The sequence below is a fragment of the Pipistrellus hanaki genome (assembly GCF_964339955.1).
Source record: "Pipistrellus hanaki genome assembly, chromosome: 13".
Taxonomy (NCBI): domain Eukaryota; kingdom Metazoa; phylum Chordata; class Mammalia; order Chiroptera; family Vespertilionidae; genus Pipistrellus; species Pipistrellus hanaki.
The window spans coordinates 57,489,555-57,513,379 of record NC_140515.1 but is presented as its reverse complement, the minus strand read 5'-3'; the positions used below and the strand labels follow the sequence as shown (position 1 = coordinate 57,513,379).

Sequence of the window (23,825 nt, the reverse complement as noted above, 5' to 3'; positions counted from 1 at the left end):
GATGGAGCGTCACAGCCTAAATGTCTGCCTGAGCTTCATCCTGCCAGGCAGCGAGCCTCTGCTGGGACCAAAGCCCTGACCTCCAGGGTTGGCCTTACAAATGTCCTGAGCACTGTTATCTGTTCAGATGATGTCTTTTCTCAGTCTGAAGGTTTTTATTTTTTCGATCTTCCATTCAGCCATTCAACAAATGTTTACGGAGCACATCTACGTACCTCGCCTGGTTCTAGGCGTGGAGGATGTAGCATTGAATGCTAAAAAACGCTGTGCCTGCCCCCAGAGAGAGACAGGAAACCAGTGCGGTGGCGTTTAAATTTCATTTTTGACCTTGAGCAAGTCTCTGCCTTGCTCTGCGTACCCAATATCACAGGGTGGTTGTGAGGACTAAATGGACTTCCAAAGAGGGAGGTGCTTAGCACGGTGCCTGGCACCTGGCGAGTGCTAACTTAAATTTTTTCAATTTTTTCAGCCAAGAAATAATAACGGGGCGCATAGTCTGTGGAAGGCCAGGAGGATTTTTGTGAGGTTTTGTCATGTTTTTGCATCAGCAGAGCCTAGGAGGGGCGCGGCCAAAACGAGGCGGCCAGAGAGAGGTGAAGAGCAGATGGAAAAGTCACGTCCCAGGCGCGTCAGCCTGCGGGACCGGCCCCTTTAAGGAGGGCGGGGCCACGTGACCCACACAGTCACGTGGCGCGCGGGACAACATGGCTGCGCCCGCGCTGGGGTGGGCCGGTGGGCGCCGCGCCGCGCTCGGGCTGCTGGTCCTGCTGCCGCTGCTCGCGCTGCCCGGCGGGGCGGCGGCGGGCGCGGAGGCCCGGGCGGGCTCGTGCGGCTGCGGCGCCCCCCAGCGGCCCGGGGTCCCCGGCAGCGCGGCCGCCGCGCACCGCTACTCCCGGGAGGCGAACGCGCCGGGCCCGGGTTCTGCCCCGCGGCCTCCCGCGCCTGCCAAGGTGCGCTCCCGACCCCGGCGGCGTGTGGGGTCCCGGGTTCGGCGGGCGGGCGTGGGCCGGGCGGGAGCAGGCGGGGGCGGGGAAAGGTGGCCGCCACACCCACGCCGTCCCTCCCGCTGCTCCGGGTCTGCGCGCAGCTTCGGGGGATTTACTTGGAGGCCAGCTGCCCCTCATCCTCCCCACTCCCTGTCTCCGGCCCCTCTCCCTGCCTTAGTAAGGAATACCCAGAATTTTAAGTGGGGTTGGGGTTTAAGGGCTGGTTCCTCCCTCGTTGACTGAGGCAATCCGGCCTCGGCGTCCCTGACTTGATCGCCCGCTTGTGGGTCGTCTCTGGCAGGAAGAAGCCCGAGGGCCAGGACCTGCTGTCCCGGTGTTCCTGGCCCTGCAGCGCGTAGGCAGGGCAGGGCTTGTCAAGAGCAGCTGCCCTCTTGGCCGGGTCACTACTGATGAGCATTTGGGTTGTTTATCTTTGTTACAAACAGCTGTCATAAACCTAATTGCGGGACAGAGCCTGATTGCAGGAAGTTCGGGAGGGCTTCAGGGTGGGGAATGGATGAGTGGAGGGTCCAGGGCTTAGGAGCAAGGAGTGTGAGGAAGGGTGAGGCCAGACAGAGAGGCCCATGGTGAGGCATTATCTGTGGTTAAAGGAGCGTGTGGTGTGTGTGGGGGTGCTGGAGGGATAGAAGTTTGGGAGACTTGGCAGGACTGGTGACCTCTGGTGTTGGGGTCCGGGGACGGGAGTAGTCAAGCCTGATTTCTGAAGACAAGTAAGAGGACATGTATGATTGTCTGATTTCTGAAGACAAGTAAGAGGACATGTATGACCCACATGTCATAAATGAACACAGTGCCATGTGCATTGGGACACGCATGCTCGGAATTGAAGGTGACGGCTAGCAGAGACAGTGGGTGGAAATACAAAGTAGGAACCCGTGGTGGTTGCTCATGGGAACCAAGGAGTTGCAATTGGGAAGTAATTGGGACAAGGGCATGGGGACGAGGCATGGCCCTGAGGCTCTTTAGATGTCCCATCCCAGCGACTTCAGACATTTCCATTCTCACCGGAGGCCCACATTCATTCCGTGGGTTTTTAAAGACATTCCGCCTGGCTTTTTTACATTTGCTTTTAACAGTAATTCAAAAGGAACTGGAGGGTGCTAAAGGGTCAAAGCCCACGTATGTGGAAGTGGATTGCTCTCCATGACTCTGCTCTCCAGTCTCTGGCAGGCTGGGGCTGTAGCCAGACCGCTGCCTCGGCAGGCCCTCGCGTTTACCGGTAGAGCTTAACCAAAGAAACCTTTGTTCTAAGGTGTTTGCGTTTGTTGTGACCGGTCCTCCCGTTCCTCGGTGTGCTGGACAGTGATTTCCGCCCGTGGGGTTTGCCCCATCCCGGGGGGGGGGGGGTGCTCACTGTGTGCTGGGCGCCCCCCTCCCCCCTGCAGATGGCCTCCATCCCCGCTGGCGTGTTCACCATGGGCACCGATGACCCTCAGATCAAGCAGGACGGGGAGGGGCCTGCCCGGAGAGTCACCGTGGACGCCTTCTACATGGACGTCTATGAAGTCAGCAACGCGGACTTCGAGAGGTTCGTGAACGCCACCGGCTACCTGACCGAGGTAACGGGTCAGGGCGGGGAGGGACGGCTTGCTCTCCCACCGCTTTTCCTGCGGGCCCGGCTCTGTGCTAAGCACTCTGCATACGTAGCGTCTAATTTAGTTCTAGCAGCTCCGTGCGGCCGGTTAGCTTTTAGGTAGCAAGCCGAGGCTTAGAAAAGTGGCTTGCCCTGATCGCAGGCTGGTTGGTGGGGAGCTGAGGTGCCAGCGTGGCCGGTGTGGCCCAGGGCCTGTGCCCTTTGCTGTTCTGCTGTATCGTGTTAGTGCTTCCATGTGCCCGGCCGTGCCACTGCCCACCGGGCCTTTGGGATAGCAAACTATATGGAAAGCCACGTTTCCCGCTCAGGAAGTTGCAGTTTGGTTGTTTCAGAAACCTGTTTCCCAAGAGACAGGTGCCGAGAGGCAGCGTTGCGTTGCGTTTTCCTGATTGTATGCCAGTGCCTGGTGACTCGTAGGCGGCCCCGTGGCAGGCAGGGCCGGCCTCCTGCTGTGGCCTCTGGATCAGGAAGCCAGGGCTGAGCGGGCGTGTCCTGACCGGAGGAGGGACAGGGAGGCTGTCCCGTGCGGGTTCCTGTGAGCGTCTCGGTTGTGCTGGTCCTCTGTGCTGCTGTTTCCCTGCTCTCTCACCACGGACGCCACCCTCGCCCTCAGTGTGTGGAGTCCCTGTCCTTTTTTTAATTAAAAACAACTTGAGAGCGAATGCTGTCGGTGAGGCATTCAGCATGGGCTTCGCACTGTTCTGTTTCTTAGGCTTTCCCTAAAATGGGCAGCGCGCTGTGTCCCTTCGCGCCTGTTTGTGGAGGCAGAGACCCCGCGCTCCCTGTGCCCTGAGGATGCTCTCGCCAGGTTCATCCGATGAAGTTAGTGGCGACTCCCAGGGACGGAAGCTGAGAGCAGGGGTCTCCGTGAAGGTGGGAGGCGCAGAGGTTAGGGCAGCCAGGACCTCAGATGGGGACGTTACTCCTGCGTTTTCTCTGCCCTCTCCCTGGGACCTCGCATTCCCTTCCTTACGGGGCAGACGGCCCACCGCAGTGGAAGCGGACCTGTGGTTCTGTCCGCACAGAAACCAGACACTTGGTCCCAGCGCTGCTGTTACAGACGTCATGTCATTGTTCCCTTTCATCCCCACCTTAGAAATGATGGCTGTTGTACCTGCCACGAGGGCATATTTAATATATTAATACAGAGCACACGGGTATTCCTATAGCCCAAATTTGATGGAGGTTCTAGTTTTCTCAGTGCCTCCTGGTTGTGCCACTTCTCCGTTTCTTTGTCCCTCCACTGCGCTTCCCTGCCCACATCCTGCTCTCCTGCTGCTCTCGCTTCTTTTCCTGGACGACTCGCCCCCCTTTCTCGGCTCAGGGCCCCTGTTTCCCCCCTTCCGGAGTTTCCTGGCTCCGCGCCGGCCCGTCGTGCGTGGCTGGCGGCCTCTCATCCGTGAGTCATTTCGGCTTACACGTCCCCTCGGAGGCCCCTCTGCTCAGCCCGGAAAGGAGCCTTTCTCGCTGCTCTTTGCCTTACAAGGTCAAGTCAGGTTGTCACTACGTTTCCACTCTCTTCGTTTGGCTGGGTTTTGTCTGTGCCCCCGTGTAAGCATGGTGAGGGCGGCCCTGCCTCTGATGCTGACCTTGAGCTCTGTCCTCAGCCCAAAGCTGGCACTGGCCGGTGTGCCATCGGTGCTGGGGGAAGGCTTAGGTTCGCAGGCACATTGGACCACAGATCCAGGAGGAAGAGTGGGGTTAAGAAAAGGTGGTGAGAAGAGTCCTCCATCGTAAGGCCTGAAGTGCAGGGACAGGGACCAGGAGGCAGGCAATGTCTCTGAGGACAGGACCGGCCCGGGATAGAAATGTGAGAGGCGTTACGTGCTTTCCTTCATGAAAGCAATGACCTTGGGAGTCTGTCCCCCTGAACGTGGTGTGTCCCAGAGTGCGGTCTCCTGGACGGAGGCCCGGTAGCTGACCTGTTCTCCGGCAGGTTCCTGGCCTCACCCAGACCTCCAGAGCCGGTCTTTGTACCAAGCCGGCCTGGCCTCCTCGAAGGCTGTGGGGCAGTGAGCACAGGGCCGGGCAGGGCCGGGCAGCGGTGTTGGGGGCAGGAAGAACTGTGTTCCAGGAGGTGAGCAGGAAGAGCGGAAACGGAGGACACCCAGTATTGCGGAGAGCCAGGGCGGGGTGCCTGCAGAGAGGGTCACGTGCACAGAGCGAGCAGGTAGAGGAGGACCCAGACAGGGGTGGTAACTACGCATCGTCAATATGGTTCCATCGGTGCTTGGCCTTGTCACACATGGACACCTCTGTGGGTTAGAGTGTGTCAGGCGTTAGCACACTGCACGTTCATGCTCTCAGCTGGGCCTGGGAAGGACAGGACAGGGCTTGGTGTGAAATCCCACATGAAAAGGGGCCAGCATGTCGTAAACCATCTGAAATGCTTGGGGTGGGCTTTCGTCACCAGGAGCAATGACTTCCCACAGCCAGTGTCCCCGGCGGCCTGTGCCTCAGCCGCAGAGCCTGAGGGATGGTCTGAGTGACAGTGCCCTGCGGGCAGGAAGCCCGGTGCTTCAGGCCGTTTCCGTCTCCCCTGGGAAGTCAGGCGAGACCTCCGTGTCCTGGGCCAGAGATACGCACGTGTGGCCGCGTGACCACAGCCCTCCCGGTCCTGTCCCTTCTCCCGCAGGCCGAGAAGTTCGGCGACTCCTTCGTCTTCGAAGGCCTGCTGAGCGAGCAGGTGAAGGCCGGCATCCAGCAGGCAGTGAGTACCCCGCGGCTCCCGCGTGTCAGCGTCGCCGCCCTGGCCCCGGCTGTCTGGCAGCCCGGCCGGCCCGGGGCGGTGAGCGGTGCTGCCCTGAGCCCGGCGCACAGGGGCCTCCCAGCCCTTGGCCTTGTGGCGCCCTGGGGCTCAGCCTGCTTGTGGCCGCCGTCTGTCGGGTCTGTGCTTTGCCGTCTCTAGGGATGGACATGAGCGTGGGTCCCTCTGGGTGAGGGTTTGCTCTCTGGCTGAACGCGGTCCGTTGTAGAAGTGCCCACGGTCTGCCAGGGCTGTGCTGTGCTGAGAACCAGGCACAGAGGTCCCTCCCTGTCCTCAGCCTCAGAGTCCAGGGGCACAGCAATGGAGATCTGGAGCCCAGCATACTGTATTTCTTTCACCTGATTTATGAACATTTCATGTCAAATTGTTAGAAACAAAACGGATAGCACACGCACCCTCTGTTTGAAGAGATTCAGAAGAATAACAGTGTCCGACACCCATGGCGCCGCGGTGACAGCTGAGACAGTCTCAGCGGGGGCACCGCAGGCAGGCGCTGGGCGGGGGCGGTGAGGACGGGGCCGGGAAAGGAGCTGTCGGCTCTCAGGGAGGCCTCGGGGGAGGAGGCCCAGGAGGAGGGAGCCTTGCAGGCGGGCAGGGATGCGTTGGGATCACCTGAGGCCAAGCACCTGGCAGGGCCGGCCTGCCTGCCCTCAGCTCAGACCAGACCCTCGCCGTGTGTGGTCAGCTCGGCTTGCCCTGGGCCGTCCACCCGAAATGCCCTCTGTCTCAAGTGCCAGGCTTAGGCTCCTTTACCTGCTGGCTCTGACGGCTCCCGGGCCTGCCTCTCCGGAGTTTATCTCCCTCAGTGACGTGGGTGTTGGTCCAAGTGCCCGTCCCTTCGCCAGATCTGCCCGGGATGGGGCGCTGTGGCCCTCAGGCCCCGCGGGAGCCTTGTCAGGCGTGCAGGCCGGGGATCCTCTGTCAGAGCACGTGGTGTTGGAAGCTGCTGGTTCTGACCTGGCGTGACCCGTCCAGGTGGGGAGCGCGCCGGGGCATGGGGTGAGGCAGGGTCACTGAGCTGCTCGGAGGCCCGGGCCGGCTGATGGGATGAGATAAGGCCGTGTCTTATGTCTGCTTTGAAAAGAGCAGTTGTCTCCTGACCTGGGCGTCCATGGTGGCGTCTGCCCAGGAAGCAGGAGGCGCGATACCCCTGGAGGCGAGGGCCCGATGGGACGGGATAACCTGCCGGGTCCCCGAGGCGCAGATCGGAGCCCTGCTCGCGTGTCCTCGGGTGCCCTCTCCGGTCCGGGCCTCTGAGTCTGACTTGGGTGAGGAAAACACATGGGCCTGACATCGCTCCCTCCAGACCTCGGCGAGGGCCCACCCAGGAGCCGGCGGTGCCCAGGGCACGGTGCTCTCAGAAAACCTGTGCACCAGCCACCGTCTCGCGTGGGTGGGCCTTCCCACCTGGCCACCGCCTTCCCCTTCCGAAGAGGCCTGGGGCCCGGATGGAACACGGGCCAGGCCGAGTCTCTCCCCGCAGAAGGGCCCCGGTCAGAGGCTCTGTAAGGTTGGGTTTGTCCAGGAGAGGTCAGCGGGGGGAGGGCCGGAAGCCATGGCCGCCTCAGGCGCGGGAGCGTCGCCATGATGTCGGGGCTGCGGCGGGCAGTGCTGGCCCTGCGTGCGGTGCGGTGCGGTGCGAGCCGCTCCTCCTCGTGGAGATGCGCTCACACCGAGTCTGTTCCCGTGTCCCGGGGAAGTGCGTGTTTGGACGGAGCCCGTGGGCCGAGCCGTTCCTGTGGCCGCGCTGCTCACCGGCTCCTCTTTGCTCTGAGGTGGCGGCGGCTCCCTGGTGGTTACCTGTGAAAGGCGCCAGCTGGCGGCACCCGGAGGGGCCCGACTCCACCATCCTGCACAGGTGAGGCCGCTCCCCCCGAGGACTTGGTCTCAGCAGAGCCCGCGCTGCGAGCCGTGTGGTGCTCATCGGCTGGGGTAGGCGGGGACTCGGATGTTCTCAGGGACGAAGCGGCAGGAAATGGCATGTTCTGAGAGGACCCAGACCCTGCACCTGCCTCCCTCACCGTCCTGCAGAAGGCCCCTCAGACCAGCCAGCCCCCGCCCCACCGCAGGTCTATGTCCACGGCTCCTCCCCGAGGGCGGTGGGAGCACCGTGTGTGGAGGAGCGGTGTCCGGCCAGGTGGCTGCTGTGCACGCTCAGGCCTTGGCTCAGGGCTCCTGTCACCGCCCCCTACCCTCACCCCTCCCCGTCCGGGGCTGACACACTTTGAAGCCACCAGCTGACTGAGACTCCGCGAGCAGAGCAGCCGCACGTCTGGGGGCTCGGAGGTAATTATCTCCGCAAAATAGGGCAGCGCTGAGCCCAGGGCAGGTCTGGGCCAGGGCGGCAGCTCGGGCCCAAGGACACTGCTCCCTGGCCCACTTGCGGGCGGGACGCTGCCTGTTTCTGACCACGTTCCTGGTGACTGCCTCCTGGCTGAGGGCCTGCGTGCCAGGAGGCCTTCGGAGGCCGGGGTGGCAGCTCCACAGGGGACATCTGGGAGCACAAGTCACCAGGACCTGGCTCTCAGGGTGACTGCCCGCTGAGCTCCCACAGCATCTGTCTTGAACTTAACGGCAGAAGAAAGAGCTGAGGGAGAAGGAAACCCAGAAGGCATCTCTTTTATTTAAAAAAAATCCCTTTATTGGTTTCAGAGGGGGAGAGCGAGAGAAAGAAGAGCACCAGTGATGAGAGAGAATCACGGACTGGCTGCCTCCTGCACGCCCCCACTGTGGGGTTCGAGCTCACAACCCTGGCCTGTGCCCTGACCAGGAATCGAACCATGACCTCCTGGTTCCTAGGTCAACGCTCAACCCCTGAGCCATGCCGGCAGGTGAAAAGTGCATCTCTTACCAGTTCCAGGTGCAGTGACTGCACTAATGGGCACTCGGCAAGCTTTTGTTGGCTGAATGGGGTCGGGGTGTGCTCCTGCAGGGAGTGAGAGAGGTGCAGGAATGGACTAGGAGGGCGCAGGCCACTCAAACAGTGCCCAGGGGATGTCTGTCCCTGTCTTCTCAGACTCCCTCGGCCCTCTGCACCTAGAAAATGTAAGGATTGGACTCCATAGGGGGCAGCCAGCTGCTGCCCGCAGCAGACAGGGAGCAGGTGTGGGGGCTGGGGGCCCAGTGCCCAGGATGGGCTTGTGGGAGGGGCGGTGGGGGCGGAGCTAAGATGGTGTGGGCCCACAGAGTCCCGGCCAATCCCGCAGGGGCTCGGGGTGCAGACCCTCAGACCTGCTGCCCACAGGATTGCTGCAGAGGATGGAATGGCTGGGCCTCATGCGAGCCCGCAAAATGAAGAAATGACTGTACTTCTAGGAGGAATTGCACCCTCTGGGAGCTGGGGAGTCAGAGCCCTGTGGGGTTGGGGGGGGAAACTTGCTTGGGGACCAGGACGGCGTCCGTGTCGGGAGCAGGGGCCTGGGCTTTGGAGGCTGCTCCGTGCCCTGCGTTCACTCCCTCTCGCTCCCGCCCCCAGGCCGGACCACCCGGTGCTGCACGTCTCCTGGAACGACGCGGCGGCCTACTGCGCGTGGGCCGGGAAGCGCCTGCCCACCGAGGCCGAGTGGGAGTACAGCTGCCGCGGGGGCCTGCAGGACAGGTACGGCCCGTCGTGCCCGGCAGGCGCCGCCGCTCCGATCGGGGCCTGGTCTGGGCGGAGAGCGCTCCACACCGGGCTCCCGTCCTGGGCTTGCCTCGCTCGCGCCCCCCACGTTGCTGTGACGTGCCCAGTGGTCAGCAGCCTGGGGCGGGCGGCTCCTGCGTCCATGGTGCCCGCGGCCAGGCTGGTGTGGCACAGGCCTCCCAGGCTAGGGGTGGCCGCCAGCGTTTTCTTACTCCGGCTTCTCCAGAAGCAGCACGTTTCTTCGAGAGCCAGGAAACTGGCTGTGGGAAAGGCTCCTGGAGGCGTGAGGCCGCTCTAACGCGTGCGGCCACAGTGGGGCCCAGCCCGGGTCGCCTCCCGGCTTTCTGAGGTCCAGGGCCTTCCAGGGAGCCCCAGGCAGACAGGTGTGAGGCCTGGACGAGAACTAGCTGTGTGGAAGTTACAAAACCCTGAGTAGGAGCTTTGCTTATTTTTACACATTAAGGATTTAAAATCCTGTCACTCACTCAGAGCACGTGAACGGTGTTCCCTTTCACTGCTTCCCAGCTGAGGCCTGGGGGGCACTGACACCCGTGGCCGGCTGACGCCGGGGGTCGGACTGACGCCCGTGGCCGGGCTGACGGCTGACGCCTGCCTCTCTCCCGCAGACTCTTCCCCTGGGGCAACAAGCTGCAGCCGAGGGGCCAGCACTACGCCAACCTCTGGCAGGGCGAGTTTCCCGTGGCCAACTCCGGCGAGGACGGCTTCCCAGGCACTGCGCCCGTGAGTAGCCAGGCCTCGGACGCGGCGGCAGCTCGGGGACCAGAGACGGGGGCGGGGACCGCCTCGCTCCTCTCGGCCCACGTGCCGCCCCGCGTCCAGCCACTGTGCCCACGGCGAATGCCGGAGTCTGCCCGGCAGTGTTTATAACACGTTTCCTGTCTGACCGGGGCAGTTGCTGTAGAAACGCGGGGAAAACAAGAGGAGAATGAGGGAGAAAATTCCCCGTCGGCCCTTTCGGCATGTGGTGCATCCCGCCCGTTTCGGCCCGAGGCGCTGAGGACGGTGGTCAGTGGCTCCGGCTGCGGGGACAGCTGGCGTGGGCACTCGGTGTCGGGACACTGTGTGGCCAGCACGGCTCAGCTCTGAGGACAGGCTGCCACTGGGTCTCCTGGGGTGGTTCTCTGCTTCTGCAGATACGGACTGACTATGATCAGTACTGGCTCCCCGTTAGGGAGGCTGTGCTGGCGGCCCTCCAGGGCGCTGTTCTAAACTCTCCTCCGGCTTCTGAATCCCCTGGGGAGCGCACGCCGCCGGAAAACAGCTTTTATTTTTATTTGCCCGCTGGCCACATTGTATGTGACTGCTGGATAAAAATCAGCGTTCAGGCTTGGAACGTGCAGCTTCTGGTGCGTTTCTGCTCACAGAGATTTCTTTTTTGTTTGTTTTATTGATTTCAGAGAGGAAGGGAGAGGAGAGAGAGATGGAAACATCAATGATGAGAGAGAATCATTGATTGGCTGCCTCCTGCACGCCCTATACTGGGGATGAGCCTGCAACCCAGGCATGTGCACTTGATCAGAATCGAACCTGGGACCCTTCAGTCCGCAGGCTGACACTCTATCCACTGAGCCACACCAGCTAGGGGACACACACAGGTCTCTAAGCGAGGTGAGTACATAACCGCGGTTTCCCTTGTGTATCCTCAGGTCGATGCTTTTCCTCCCAATGGCTACGGCTTGTACAATATCGTGGGGAACGCGTGGGAGTGGACGGCAGACTGGTGGACCGTGCACCATTCCGCTGAGGAGGCGCTTAACCCAGTGAGTACGTCCCCAGGCCCGGCCGCCGCGGGCCCCCGTGGTTCTGAGGGGGTCTGTGCTCTTGCGTTAGTCCCGGGGTTTCCCCAGGGGGCGCTCGTCCGTCTCTGATCTTACCTGGCTGCATGTGTGCCCGGGAGCTTCGACCTAGGAAACAGGAGGTCAAGGTCAGGGCACTTGCCCAGGTTGTGGGCTTGGTCCCCAGTAGGGGGCGTGCAGGAGGCAGCCAGCCAATGATTCTCTTATCATTGATGTTTCTATATCTCTTTCTCTCTCACTCTCTGAAACCAGTAAGAGTATATTTAAAAAAGTAAATACATAGATAAAAAGTAAATTAAAAAGCAAGTTCCTTCTCGGTCAGCAAAGGGTTTGTTAGGGTTGCACGGTAGGCTGTGAAGACCTCATTCAGGGAGGCCGCTGCTGGGGGAGCAGGCAGTTAGGGTGCAGGTGACTGCAGATCAGGGGGAGCGGGGTCACGGGGGTGATGTTGGGGTGACATGGGTGTCACTGCAGCGTCCCAGTCATCGAGGCAACACGTGCTGAGGGTTGAGAGGCGGCTGGGCCTCCTGGAATTGGAGGGGGATTTGGGGGTACAGGGGTGCAGGCACAAGGCCCTGGCCGGAGTGCATGTGGGTGTAGGCCGCCCCAGGAGCTGAACGGCCTCCGTCCGGCCAGAGGCAGCGGCTCCCTGGGCTCAGGAGCGCTCTCTCCCCAGAAGGGGCCGCCCTCCGGGAAGGACCGGGTGAAGAAAGGCGGCTCCTATATGTGCCATAAGGTGAGTCAGGCCCGAGCCCGGTGGGGTGTCTGGCCCGTGTGCACTCACTTCTCCCTCTGCAGTCCTACTGCTACAGGCACCGCCCTCCCCTCTCCCCCCCTGCAGTCCTACTGCTACAGGCACCGCCCTCCCCTCTCCCCCCTGCAGTCCTACTGCTACAGGCACCGCCCTCCCCTCTCCCCCCTGCAGTCCTACTGCTACAGGCACCGCCCTCCCCTCTCCCCCCTGCAGTCCTACTGCTACAGGCACCGCCCTCCCCTCTCCCCCCCTGCAGTCCTACTGCTACAGGCACCGCCCTCCCTCTCCCCCCCTGCAGTCCTACTGCTACAGGCACCGCCCTCCCTCTCCCCCCCTGCAGTCCTACTGCTACAGGCACCGCCCTCCCCTCTCCCCCCTGCAGTCCTACTGCTACAGGCACCGCCCTCCCCTCTCCCCCCTGCAGTCCTACTGCTACAGGCACCGCCCTCCCCTCTCCCCCCTGCAGTCTTACTGCTACAGGCACCGCCCTCCCCTCTCCCCCCCTGCAGTCCTACTGCTACAGGCACCGCCCTCCCTCTCCCCCCCTGCAGTCCTACTGCTACAGGCACCGCCCTCCCTCTCCCCCCCTGCAGTCCTACTGCTACAGGCACCGCCCTCCCCTCACCCCCCCTGCAGTCCTACTGCTACAGGCACCGCCCTCCCCTCTCCCCCCTGCAGTCCTACTGCTACAGGCACCGCCCTCCCTCTCCCCCCCTGCAGTCCTACTGCTACAGGCACCGCCCTCCCTCTCCCCCCCTGCAGTCCTACTGCTACAGGCACCGCCCTCCCTCTCCCCCCCTGCAGTCCTACTGCTACAGGCACCGCCCTCCCCTCACCCCCCCTGCAGTCCTACTGCTACAGGCACCGCCCTCCCCTCTCCCCCCTGCAGTCCTACTGCTACAGGCACTGCCCTCCCCTCTCCCCCCCTGCAGTCCTACTGCTACAGGCACCGCCCTCCCCTCTCCCCCCTGCAGTCCTACTGCTACAGGCACTGCCCTCCCTCTCCCCCCCTGCAGTCCTACTGCTACAGGCACCGCCCTCCCCTCTCCCCCCTGCAGTCCTACTGCTACAGGCACCGCCCTCCCTCTCCCCCCCTGCAGTCCTACTGCTACAGGTACCGCTGTGCGGCCCGGAGCCAGAACACCCCCGACAGCTCCGCCTCCAACCTGGGATTCCGCTGCGCCGCCGACCACCTGCCCGTCACCAGCTGAGCCCACGCCGAGCCCAGGCCCAGGAGAAGGCGTGTTCGACCCCTGCTCGGCCTCCCTGGGCAGGAGGGCCCCGTGAACAGACCCTGGGGCGGGGCGGGCCGCCAGCTGCCAAAGGAACCGCCTGTGAGACCAAATCGCTGGCCTGCACTGCACGTGGCCGTCGGTGCTGGTTGGGGACCATTGCCGTGTTTCCCTTCGGGGTTTTTATAGGGGGAGGGAGGCTGTGGGGCGTGCTCTCCCCGGCGCTTCTGGGTTAGACCCCCGTCCACAGTGACCGTCGGCCAGGGAGGGGTGCTGGGCCTCAGGCTCCCCGGTTCCACATGTCAGGTGGAGTGATTTCAAAGCCTGTGTGACGGGTCATTTCTGAGCTGCTCCCACGTGTGACCTGCGTATCCTAATCATGTGACGTGAGAGTTCTCTTAGGCTTTTGGGTCAGGGTGGGGGGGGCGCTGAGCCTTACAGTCACTTGCACTTTGATTTTCAAGGACAAGGGCGTCGCTCACGCTTTGCAACGACTCCCGTGGCTGTGGCCGTGGCCGTGGCCGTGGGTGTGTGAGGCCAGCCTCCGGGCGCGCAGGCAGCCTGCGGTGACTCTGAGCTTTAGCTTTAACGTTAAGTGCCTTTGGTTCAGGGGGGCAGTCCCAGCCCAGCCCCCTCCCCAAAGCTCCTGTGGGTGTGGGCGTGGGCGTGGGCGTGTGCCAAACGGAGAAGCCTGTGAGCCCAGACGCAGGGCGGCGGTGGGCGCGGGGACTGCCGTCAGGCCCGAGTGTGGAGGGAGCAGGGCGCTGGCTGCGGGGCCGATGCCTGAACCAGCGTCAGTGGAATAAACTGTGTGCCGAGTCCGCCTCACACCCACATCCTTTCTGCTCCTCGCGTTCTCTTTACAGAGATGAGGGGCAGGGCCGGGCTTGTGTGCTAGATGCCGTCCCTGCCCCAGCTGCTCCACCCCCCGGTGTGGGCCGCCGTGGGAATTCATTCCACAGCAGGCCGTCCCGCCGGGGCCTCGGGCCCGGCTTCTCCTCCCCGGGAGGAGGCGCCTCCGGGGCTGCCTGGGCTGGCTTCCCGGGACTGGCACCTGCAGCGACCCACCCGGTCCCATGCAGACCGCGGATGGTCCTCCCTCCCTTTCCTCTGGTGGTTCAGAAAGTCAGGGAGACTCAGCCAGCACTCACTCGATCGCTACTCCTCTTCTAAAATAGACTTTTATTGGTTTCAGAGAGGAAAGGAGAGGGAGAGAGATGCACATCCATGATGAGAGAGAATCATGGATCGGCTGCCTCCTGCACGCCTCACACTGGGGGTCCAGCCTGCAAGCCAGTTGCCCTGACTGGGAATCAAAACGTGATCTCCTGGTCCATGGGTCACACCAGCCCCTGAGCCACACCGGCCGGGGCTGGATCGCTACTTTGTGTCCTACAGCCCTTGCGGCCATCCCCCCCCCCCCAACCCCCCCTGAGCTGTAAGTCTGCGGATACAATGTTTCCCCACAAACTTCACCAAGTGCTGGCTCCTTCCAAGCAAAACAAACAGCGCGTTTGCTTAATTGAAAACTAATGTGGGGAGAAAGGTGGTTCTAAGCCTCCGCTTGCCAAGTGCCGTTCTGACTGGTTCTGTCCCACCTGCTTGTTTGCGCCTGGCTATATCCTGTGATGTCTATTTTGGGTCCCTCTCCTTGCACAGTACTGCTCTATAGCATAAATATTTGGGGGGCGTTTGGCTTAGTCTTTAGAATCGCGTCTAGCGATTCCTCTCGTCATGTGAGTAAGCATTGAAGACAAGATCCTAGCTGCCCTTCTCCCAAGAGCATGTCCAGCCTCCTGCCTGCAGAGTGCACCGGCTGCAGGCCGCTGACCCACGCACCCGGGGGCCTGCGGTGACCATGAGCAGACAAGACGCAGTGCGCAAGCTTCGGCTTGGATGTCATAGGCCTTTTGCAAAACCCCGCCTTCCGCAGGCTGCACACACACAGCAGGACGTAGGCACAAGCGGCTGGCAGACACACAGACCTCAGGGAACTGGGCACCCGGAGCAGGACGGCACGCAGACCATCCTGGGAAGCCTGTAGTCACTCACATGCCCGCGGCATCGTAGCCAGTGACCAGCCTGTGGCCCTGGCCAGCCTCACTCTCTGGGCCCTTCCTCCTCCAGGTGCAAGTCTTGTCCATCCTCACTCGAGATTACTTTCCCATTGATTTTATTTTTAAATATATTTTTATTGGTTTCAGAAAGGAAGGGAGAGAGAGAAATAGAAACATCAATGACAAAAGAGAATCATTGATTGGCTGCCTCTTGCATACCCCCCACTGGGGACCAAGCCCCCAAACCAGGCAGGTGTCCTGACCAGGAATCAAACCATGATCTGGTTTATAGGTCAGCGCTCAACCACCGAGCCAGGCCAGCCGGGCTCCACTGGCTTATTTAGAAGAGAGGAAGGGCGGGAGGGGGGCGGACTCCAGGGACCAGCGGGGAAGAGAAGCGCCTCGGCAGGTGGCGCCAATAAGAGGGTCACCTGTGTGCTTCGTGCTTGTGAGGAGGGGCCCTCGGAGTTGCTGTTGAAGCGGCAGTGGGTTGACCCCTTAGGGGTGCAGACACCACGTGGGCATCCCCCACAAAGCCCTCGCTCAGCCCCCACTGCCCCTGCTGAGGGAACAGATGTGCTTCCCCCAGCCCAGCTGCCTGCCTTGGGAGGTGGCAGGGACGGTTGCCCTCTGCTGGCCGGTCCCTGTTACTGCAGAAGGTAGAGGCCTCCCAGCCGCCAGCCAGTGCCCAGGGAGCCAGCCCAGCACCGTTCCCCCTCACAGCCAGAGCCAGGCCTGGCGCTCCCGGCCGGGAGGGAGCGCAGTTGGACTGGGAGTCGGGATGGGCTCTGCCTCTGGTGTGTGGCCCCATCTCATGAACCCGGGAGGCCCCGGGCCCTGTGTGCGCGGGTCCCTGTGGCCATGTCACCGCATTGCCCTGCAGACAGGTGACGGGTATCTGAGGAGTCAAACTCACAGAAAGGCTTTTGTTAAGGGGAGCGGAGGCCCGCCCCTTTCCTCTTTTGCCTGAAGGGGGCGCCTACACCCTCCTGGAGGGAAGGGCAGGGCTCCGGGGCTCCTGTTGTGGGAAGGTGGACCATCAGAGCTGGAGCAGTGCACTTTGTTTCCTGGGAGGGAAACTGAGGCACGGAGGCCAAGGGGCCTCGCACTGCCCACGCTGGTGGCGTGCAGCCCTGGTGATGCCACACAGTCCAAGCTGTCTCTCCTGCAATGCCTTCCCTGCCCTGACCTGACCTCCACCTCCTGCGTCCTGTCTCAGGCTGGTGAGTGAGTGAACGGTGAGTGAATGAATGCACAGACCATCACCGCAGAGCCGCCAGGGGCAGTGTGAGGGGCATCATGGGATGGGCGCAAACCGGGCCGAGTCTCCTGCCACCCTGGGAGCACCTGATCTCAGGGCCTCATCACAGTCCTTTCCTTCCTTCTGACTCGTCCTGGTGTTTTTAATTTGCTATTTAATTTGTTTTTTAAAAATATATATTTTTATTTCAGAGAGTAAGGGAGACACACACACACGTCAGTGATGAGAGAATCATCAATGGGCTGCCTCCTGCCCGCCCCACACTGGGGATGAGCCAGCCACCCAGGCATGTGCCCTGACCGGGGATGAAACCATGACCTCCTGGGTCATAGGCCGACACTCAACCCCTGAGCCACACAGGCCAGGCTAATGTGGTTTTAAGTAAAAAGTAAAAATGCACACCATTGGCATTCTGAATACAGACTAATAAAATTAATACTAATAATTAAAATGTTGAATTTCGCCCATTTTAAATGCAAAGCTTTGAGCTCCCACGAGGCCTCACAGAATGTGTGTTCATGCAAATGCGTTCTGTTCTCACCAAAACAGTGACCAGACCGAGAGAGAGACAGTAAGACAGTTGTAATTGTGGTGAAATACCAGTAACAAAATTTACAGTGTCACCCTTCCTACGGGGCCAGTTTATTTACACAAAAGTTCAAGTAGCTGTGCATTCATCACCGCCTTCCACTTCCAGAACCTTCTCATCTTCCCAAATGGAAACCGTCCCAGGAACCACCCCCCTCCCCCTCCTGCAGCCCCGGGCTCCCAGCATTCCCTTCCTCCCTGACCTTGACCTCCCAGGTGCTTCAGCCAGGGAGCCCCCAGTCTTGTCCTGGGCCTGACTCCTCTCACTTAGCACCCCCCCCCCCGCCCCTCCAGGCTGGGGCATGGGCCAGGGTCCCCCTCATCTCCAGGCCCAGTGACATTCCTGCCTACAGCCGGACCTCCCTGTTTATCCCCCTGGTCCATGGACAGTGGCGTGGCCCGCAGGTCCCCGAGGGGTGGGGGCAGGGTTCCCAGCTGGAATACATCCTGTGATGGCAGCCGTTTGCCCAGAGGAGAGAGCTTGGAGTGTGGACGGACTTGTGGCTGAGGCTGGTTGGGTGGCTTCCAGGGAACGTATTATAAGTTGCTCTGACTCATGAGATGCGTGCAGGCCTCGCACACACGTGGTGGAACCGTGTGCGAGTGCGTGTGCGCGTTGCTGTTTGGGCTCAGAGTGAAGGACGGGTCTGGCTCCACTGCCCTCACCAACATGGCGCCGAGTTTCCATCTCCATGGCAGGGCCTTCCCGTCTCCTCCGCGTGGATGCCCTCACCTGCGCGTCCCGACCCCGGGAGAGGGGCTGTGACAGTTACAGACGGAGACGCGAGCTCAGAGGTCCCTGCAGGGCGGCCTCTGGGTGCGAGCCCTCTGCTCCTCCCCCGCACGCTGCAGGGCCTCCCTGCCTCGCGCTCTGCTCAGAATTAGTGGGGGGTCCCTGCGTGAGCAGAAGAGAGAATTCACGGGTTACAACTTAGCTCCTGGGCCCTCCGCCTCCCTGCCCTCCTGTGCTCCGGCGGCCTGGCCAGGAAGAGTCCGGCCCAGCTGGAGAGGGAGCGGGGAGGAGCAGCAGCTGGTGTGTATTTTTGGATTGTTTCTCAGGACTCTCCTTCTGCTTCTCCTCCTCTTCCTGCTCCTCCTCCTCCTCTGACACCATGGCAACCAGGTGGCTCCCGAGGGAGCGGCCTGTGACCTGGGCCAAGTTGAGGGGGAGGTGGTCTGTGGGTAGAGACTTTGGCTCCCGTCTGAGCCTCAGTTTTGGCATCCAGAGTATGACACGGCAACCCAGCTGTCAGCTCCTGTCAAGCCAGATGCTCCGGAAGCCACGGCCCAGGCCGGACTCGTTAGGGAAGTGACCACCCCCTTATTCACGTGACCACTTCTGTGTAGATCACGTGGCCCTGCCCCCTTGTGAGAGGGTGAACTGGGAATGCAGGCAGACAGGGCAGGGTGCAGGGGACACAAAGGCAGAGACAGGCATGGCCATTGGCGTGGCCCAACCACGGGAGCCGGCCGAGCAGAAATAGGAACTGTTTCCGGGCTCAGAGCCGAGGCCTGGGGCACCAAGGGGGCTGAGTCACAGGTGCGGGACGCGCAGAGGCAGAGGTCAGGTCCTGGCCGGGCAGGAGCGGAGGGAGCCAGTCAGGGGACGGCACAGGAGGACACTGAGCAGGCGTGTAGCACCTACCCCTGCTCCACAGGCCTCCCCTGGGCCCCCCTCCTCGTGAGGAGCCGGGGCTGCTTGTAGCACGTTCCCCACTTCTGCTCACCCCCTGGTCCATGGAAGCTCAGGCTTGGTGTTGGGAGGCATGACCCGGGAGAAACACGTGGGCCCACCATTCCGGTTATCTCTGGTGGTCACGTGCCCACTCCCCTGACTCCCCTGCCTGGCCCAGGTTTGGGGAATTGGGTGGCAGTACCCCCAGGAAGGGCGGAATGGAGGCGGCGAGCTAGCCTATGGGCAGGAAGCTCTGTGAGGAGAGCGGACCCGCTTCCCGTCCCTGCGACTCGGAAGGCCGGTCCCTCCTGGTTCTGGCTGCGGTGGGCGCTCCCCCAGGCCGCTCGGCTGCCACCTTCCAGAGGCAGCCCTCCCCTCCCCCGCCCAGGGGCTCGCCTCCCCCCACAGGGACCCAGGCCTCAGGGAGAGGTGGTTCCCAGGGCGAGGCGGGAAGGCTGGCACGCGGGAGGGGGGCGCAGGGCCAAGGGAAAGCAGGTCAGGGCCCTCCCTGCGCCCGGGTGCCAGGCCCCGACCTCGGAGAGAACTTTGCAGCCAGGGAGGGCCACTGTGTCCCATGCGGAGTGGACGGGGCCCTGTGCCCGCTGGGTGGGCAAGCGGGGGGGGGGGGGCCTCCCACGAGGCCACGTCCCGGGTTTGCTCTGCGGGAGACTAGGCTGCAGGTTCCCGCTCTGCTCCCTCGGCTGGACATCGGCCCCCGAGTCCACGCTGGTCTGGGTTCCAGAATGTTTGTCAGTGCTCAGTGCATCCCTTTAGGAACTTCATCTGTCGCTGCAACTTTCCGCATGGGGCATCGGAGGTGAGCTGGGGGTGGGGGGTGGGGGGTAGGGGGGTCGGAAGGCGAGTACCGGCCGCTGAGGGTTGGAGCCAGCCCTGTATTTCAGCCACAGCTGCTGGGAACTTTTTTTCCCCTCTGAAATGGTTTTGTGTGTAATGTCCCCCTCTAGTTGCCAGATTGTGTTTTGCTGTTTTGTACCAGTGCTGTCTGGAGTTGAATTTTTTATAAAGGGGTGCTGTGGATCTGGGGGAGGCTAAAGGGCAGGGTAGGCAGGGGTTGCAAAACTTTATTCCACAGGAAAAAACTGTCCTATGGTTTCTGTCAGTTCCAATCTCTACATTAAAAAAAAACATATCTATCTATATATTTTTTTATTTTTATTGATTTTACAAAGAAGGGAGAGGGATAGAGAGTCAGAAACATTGATGAAAGACATCAGCCAGCTGCCTCCTGTACACCTCCCACTGGGGATGTGCCCACAACCAAGGCACAAGCCCCTGACCGGACTCGAACCTGGGACCTCCCAGCCCCCTGGCAAAGAACTCACCACTTCTGCGTTTGGTATCTCGTTATCTAGATCTGACTGGGAAAAGGGCCCAGTGTTTAACTGGCAGCCGTGGGTCCAGCTGAAAACACAAGGCCATCACCGATGGGAGAAAGGGAGCTGGGAGACCCTGCCACGGTCCCCAGTGGAGCTCGCCACCTGCCTCCCGGGTGCGGGTCACTGCTGGCCCCGGCTTCCCGGAGGGCACCCTGAAAGGCCCATGCCACCCACTGGCTGCTCCTCGCCCTCCCATCCCCTACACTGGCCCCCCTGGAGCCGGGGCCGGCCCCTCGGGGCTGCGGAACAGGGACGCGTCGTAGGGCAGGAAGGCGGCACAGGACGCGGACCCGCAGTAACAGGGCTTCCTCGGTTTCCCGCCGCCTGGCCTGGCCTCGTCCCCCCGGTCCCGGCGGTTCGGGAACCGGCCGGAATAGTCGTAGGAGAGCTCCTCTCCGGCCGCGATGTCTCTGGCAGCGAACAGCGCCAGCCGGGGCACCATGGAGTCCACGCGGACCGGCACCATGAGCAGGTTGGGCTCGCAGGAGTGGTTCAGGAACCTGCCCACGTTGCCCACGCGCGCGGGGTCCACGAACGTCTCCAGCACCCGCCCGCCGGCCACGTGCTCCCGCACGGCGATGAGGTAGCTGGGGTCCTGCTCCGTCTGCCGCCGAGCTCTGCCCTGAGCCTCGGAGGAGCCCAGCACCTCGCCGGCGTACTCGCAGACGAAGCGGCCTCTGGGGATGGGCGCCAGCGTGCGCAGCCCCCAGCCCTTGCGGGCCGTCCGGAACACCTGCAGGGGGCGCTGCAGGCCCCGCTGCACCACGCGGTTCGCGCAGCGCCCCGGGCACCGGCACAGGGCGTTGCACTCGAAGACGGGCCAGGCGCACCGGGCTGCCGGCCCCGGGTCCCGGAGGGCCCCCTCCTCGTCGTAGTTCTCCTGGTGGCGGAGGCAGGAGCAGGTGCCGGGCACGCAGGGGCGGGCGAGGCAGGAGCACCCGGGGAAGGTGATCTCGGCGGGGTCGGTGTCGGCTCCGGGCCCGGCCACGTGGTCAGGGCTGTACTGTAAACGGAGACAGGGCAGTCAGCGGAGGGCACACCTGCATCCGGGCACAGGCAGCTTCTCATTCCTCCACAGACAAGCACAGAAACTACCAAAACAGCGTGTCCAAACGTGTCTGACACCGTAACTCTCCAATTCAAAAAATAAGATTGGGGCCCTACCGGGTTTGGCTCAATGGATAGAGCTTCAGCCCGAGGACTGAAGGGTCCTGGGTTCGATTTTGTCAAGGGCACACATGTACCTTGGTTGCAGGTTCCCTGGCCCTGGTCGGGGTGTGTGCGGGAGGCAACCAATCGATGTGTCTCTCACATCGATGTTTTCTGACGCTCCCTCTCCCTTCCACTCTCTAAAAATCAAGGTATGTGACCTTGACTGGAATCGGACTCAGGACCCTTCAGTCCATGGGCTGATGCTCCCAGTGGTCGGTAAACTCATCATTCAACAGAGCCAAATATAACAGTACAACGATTGAAATTTCTTTTGAGAGCCAAATGTTTTAAACTTAAACTATATAGGTATCAATAGGTACATTGTTATTAACTTAATTAGGGTACTCCTAAGCTGGCCTTTGCAAAAAACTCAAGGGGCCAAAGAGCCGTATGTGGCTCTCGAGCCCTAGTTTGCCGACCAAGGCTCTAGTCTATCCAAACAAGCTAACGTGAGAGTTCCAGGTGTGTGTGTGTTTTTTTCCCCCCCAATAAACTCAAAGAGAACATTTCTTATAAACAAACCATGGTCACAGAAGAAGCCAAAATGGAGATGGGAGCCAGAACACTGAAGGGCAAACACCCCTCCTGCCTGTTCTCAGGTGCAATGTCCCCCTTCTCTGAACGAGGCCTGCTTACCAGCATGAAGCTGGAACCCAAGTGACAGACTAAGGCTCTCCCATTGTACTGATCGTGGTCCTGTCTCTTCGACACCTAGTCTCCAGGAAAGGCGTGGTCCTGAGGTCTGGGGTGCGGCATGGTGAGGGGTCAGGCTCCTGTCCAGAGCACCGGGCACGGAGCAGGTGCCTCAGAATATTTGATTGCTTGATGGAAGCTCTTAATTTTCAGGTGACCAGACGTCCCGATTTTTAACAATTTGTCCCGTGTCCCGAGGCGTTGTTAAAAATCGGGACTGTCCCGCCAAAAGCGGGACGTCTATTCACTTAATTACTTCTGATCAGAGGGCTGACTTTTCTGAGTCCCGTTCTGTATGGAAACCCCGGAAAATGAGTAGGACGCTGCACAGTGTTCGGGGCTTAAGACTCAGTCCTCGGTTCTGAATCCTAAGGAAGTGCGGGAAAATCTTCACTCCTTTTTTGGTTGTTTCGAAACAGCAGCTACAAGAATCTCAGTACTTGGCCTCCAGCCCCGGAAGTTTGTTTTTGCGCCAAGCGGCTCTTAGGAAACCGAGAGCCAGATCATTCTTTCCAAGGGCAAGCGGAGATCTAAAAAAGGATGTTTCAGCCAGAAAAATAGCTAGATCCAACTCTTAGTTCAAGAAAGTCAATTTTTTTTTTTCTACTTAGGTTTCAGTATGCTTGTTTCCGATTGAAACATTGGAATGCTCTTTGCCTTTTCACCACAGCGCCCCAACGCTGATTTTTAACTTGAGTTTCTCACGCCTTCATTCTTGTGTGTGCACATGCCTGTGAAGGCAGGGCTTGGGCTGTTGTGACCTTTTATAAGAAAGACTGCTTTTTGGGCTCCATGAATATTGGGGAGCAAATGAGTTGAAGGCACTTTTAGGCTTGTCATTTACATATTTCAAACAGGTTTTATCTCCTTTAAGACTACAGATTTTTGGAGGAAGTGATCTTGTCTTCTTTCTGTAGCTCTGACTCTTACCCAGAGTTCTATGTATAGCCAGCCAGCTGGAACACTGTGTGTGTGTAGGGGAACAGGGAATGAATGTCTGCTGATTGTCATTTATGCCCACCAACTACAGGTGTGAGGACCAATCACAAGGCTTCCACCCTCCCTCCCCCTTTATAGCAATCAAGTGCTTTCTATCTGCTCTTGTCAACTCAAGGGCAGGAATGGTGTTATCACTTTATCTCATATGCTGATTTAACACGGTGCCTGGCACATTACAGACACTCTATTATTTGTTGAATAAAGAAAACGCCTGTCGGTATGTTGACCAGGCATTCCGCAATGTTTGGTTTTGAATAAGCTTTAACTGCTTTAAGGTAGTTTGAGAAAACATAACGGTTCCAGTAGCACCCGAGTCATCCCCACAAGTAGGACCACGTGGGGCTCGAGCTTCTGTCTAGCCCCGTCCCCTACCTGTAGGGTGCAAGCCCCGCCCACGTGGCTGCGCGCGCAGTGCCCCGGCCCGGCAAGCCCCCCCCCCCCCCCCCCACGGGAGGGCACGTTCCCGGCGCGCGACTCTGAGGCCAAGCCTCGCCCTTAACCTGGAAAGGTCCTGGCCTCGCCCCCGGCGGCCACACGCTCACGGGCACGTTCTCCAGGCCGCACGCGACGTCCAGGGGCTCCGCGGGGGACTCCGGCCCTTCAGACGCTGCCATCACGCAAAGCGACTTCGCCCGGTCTCCAAGCGCCTGGGCCTAAATGAGCGCGAGCCTCGCAGAGCATGCTGGGAGTGGCGGCCCGCAACCCCAATGCCTCATGGGAGTTGTAGTCTTTCCCCCCCCTGTCATGAGCGGCTTGTGAAACCAGGCTCGCCCTCTGTTTTAAGCCACACGCACAACAAATAATACAAAACCTTTGAGGTAGGGACAGAGCTTTGCGGACACGAAACGAGGTGCTTGAGTTTCCCCCGGGCGCCGCGGGGCGGGCCTCAGAGGCGAGGTCCTGGGTCCAGGGGCCAGGCCTCCAGGTTTTGGGGTCTGCCAAGTGCGCGCTCAGAGGAGGGGCTGCACCTGAGGACCTGGAACTGGCGGGCAGGTTGGGTCTCTGTGTGCACGGAGTCGCTGGACCCAGGGCACAGCAGCGGCCCCACCGAAACGCCGCCCCAGGGTCCACCAGCTCGGACCGAAGCCCCTCTGCCGCAGCTTCTGATGTCCCTCCTGCCTCAGTCTCCCCGCAGCGTGTAGTTGTGACC

General features: G+C 61.1%; 2 protein-coding genes across 3 annotated transcripts; one reads left to right on the top strand and one right to left on the bottom strand.

Moving 5' to 3' along the window:
* The first annotated feature begins 678 nt into the window (after positions 1-678).
* Positions 679-13,627, top strand: SUMF1 (sulfatase modifying factor 1). Of its 2 annotated transcripts, XM_084902347.1 has the most exons (9): positions 680-950; positions 2,393-2,566; positions 5,237-5,311; positions 7,144-7,226; positions 8,844-8,966; positions 9,617-9,731; positions 10,658-10,771; positions 11,484-11,543; positions 12,662-13,627. In XM_084902347.1, exons 1-9 carry the CDS (start codon positions 705-707, stop codon positions 12,770-12,772), a joined length of 1,101 nt encoding a protein of 366 aa, XP_084758473.1. In that variant the 5' UTR covers positions 680-704; the 3' UTR covers positions 12,773-13,627. The 2 variants fall into 2 exon arrangements, with proteins under 2 accessions (XP_084758474.1, XP_084758473.1); XM_084902348.1 differs by lacking the exon at positions 5,237-5,311 and having other exon boundaries at positions 679-950.
* A 5,654-nt stretch (positions 13,628-19,281) lies between these two features.
* Positions 19,282-23,363, bottom strand: LOC311631476 (histone-lysine N-methyltransferase SETMAR). Its single transcript, XM_084901595.1, has 2 exons — positions 23,176-23,363; positions 19,282-20,774 (listed from the first exon to the last, which is right to left on the bottom strand). The coding sequence occupies exons 1-2, from the start codon at positions 23,287-23,289 to the stop codon at positions 19,971-19,973; spliced, it is 918 nt and encodes a 305-aa protein (XP_084757721.1). The 5' UTR covers positions 23,290-23,363; the 3' UTR covers positions 19,282-19,970.
* Between the last annotated feature and the right edge of the window lie 462 nt (positions 23,364-23,825).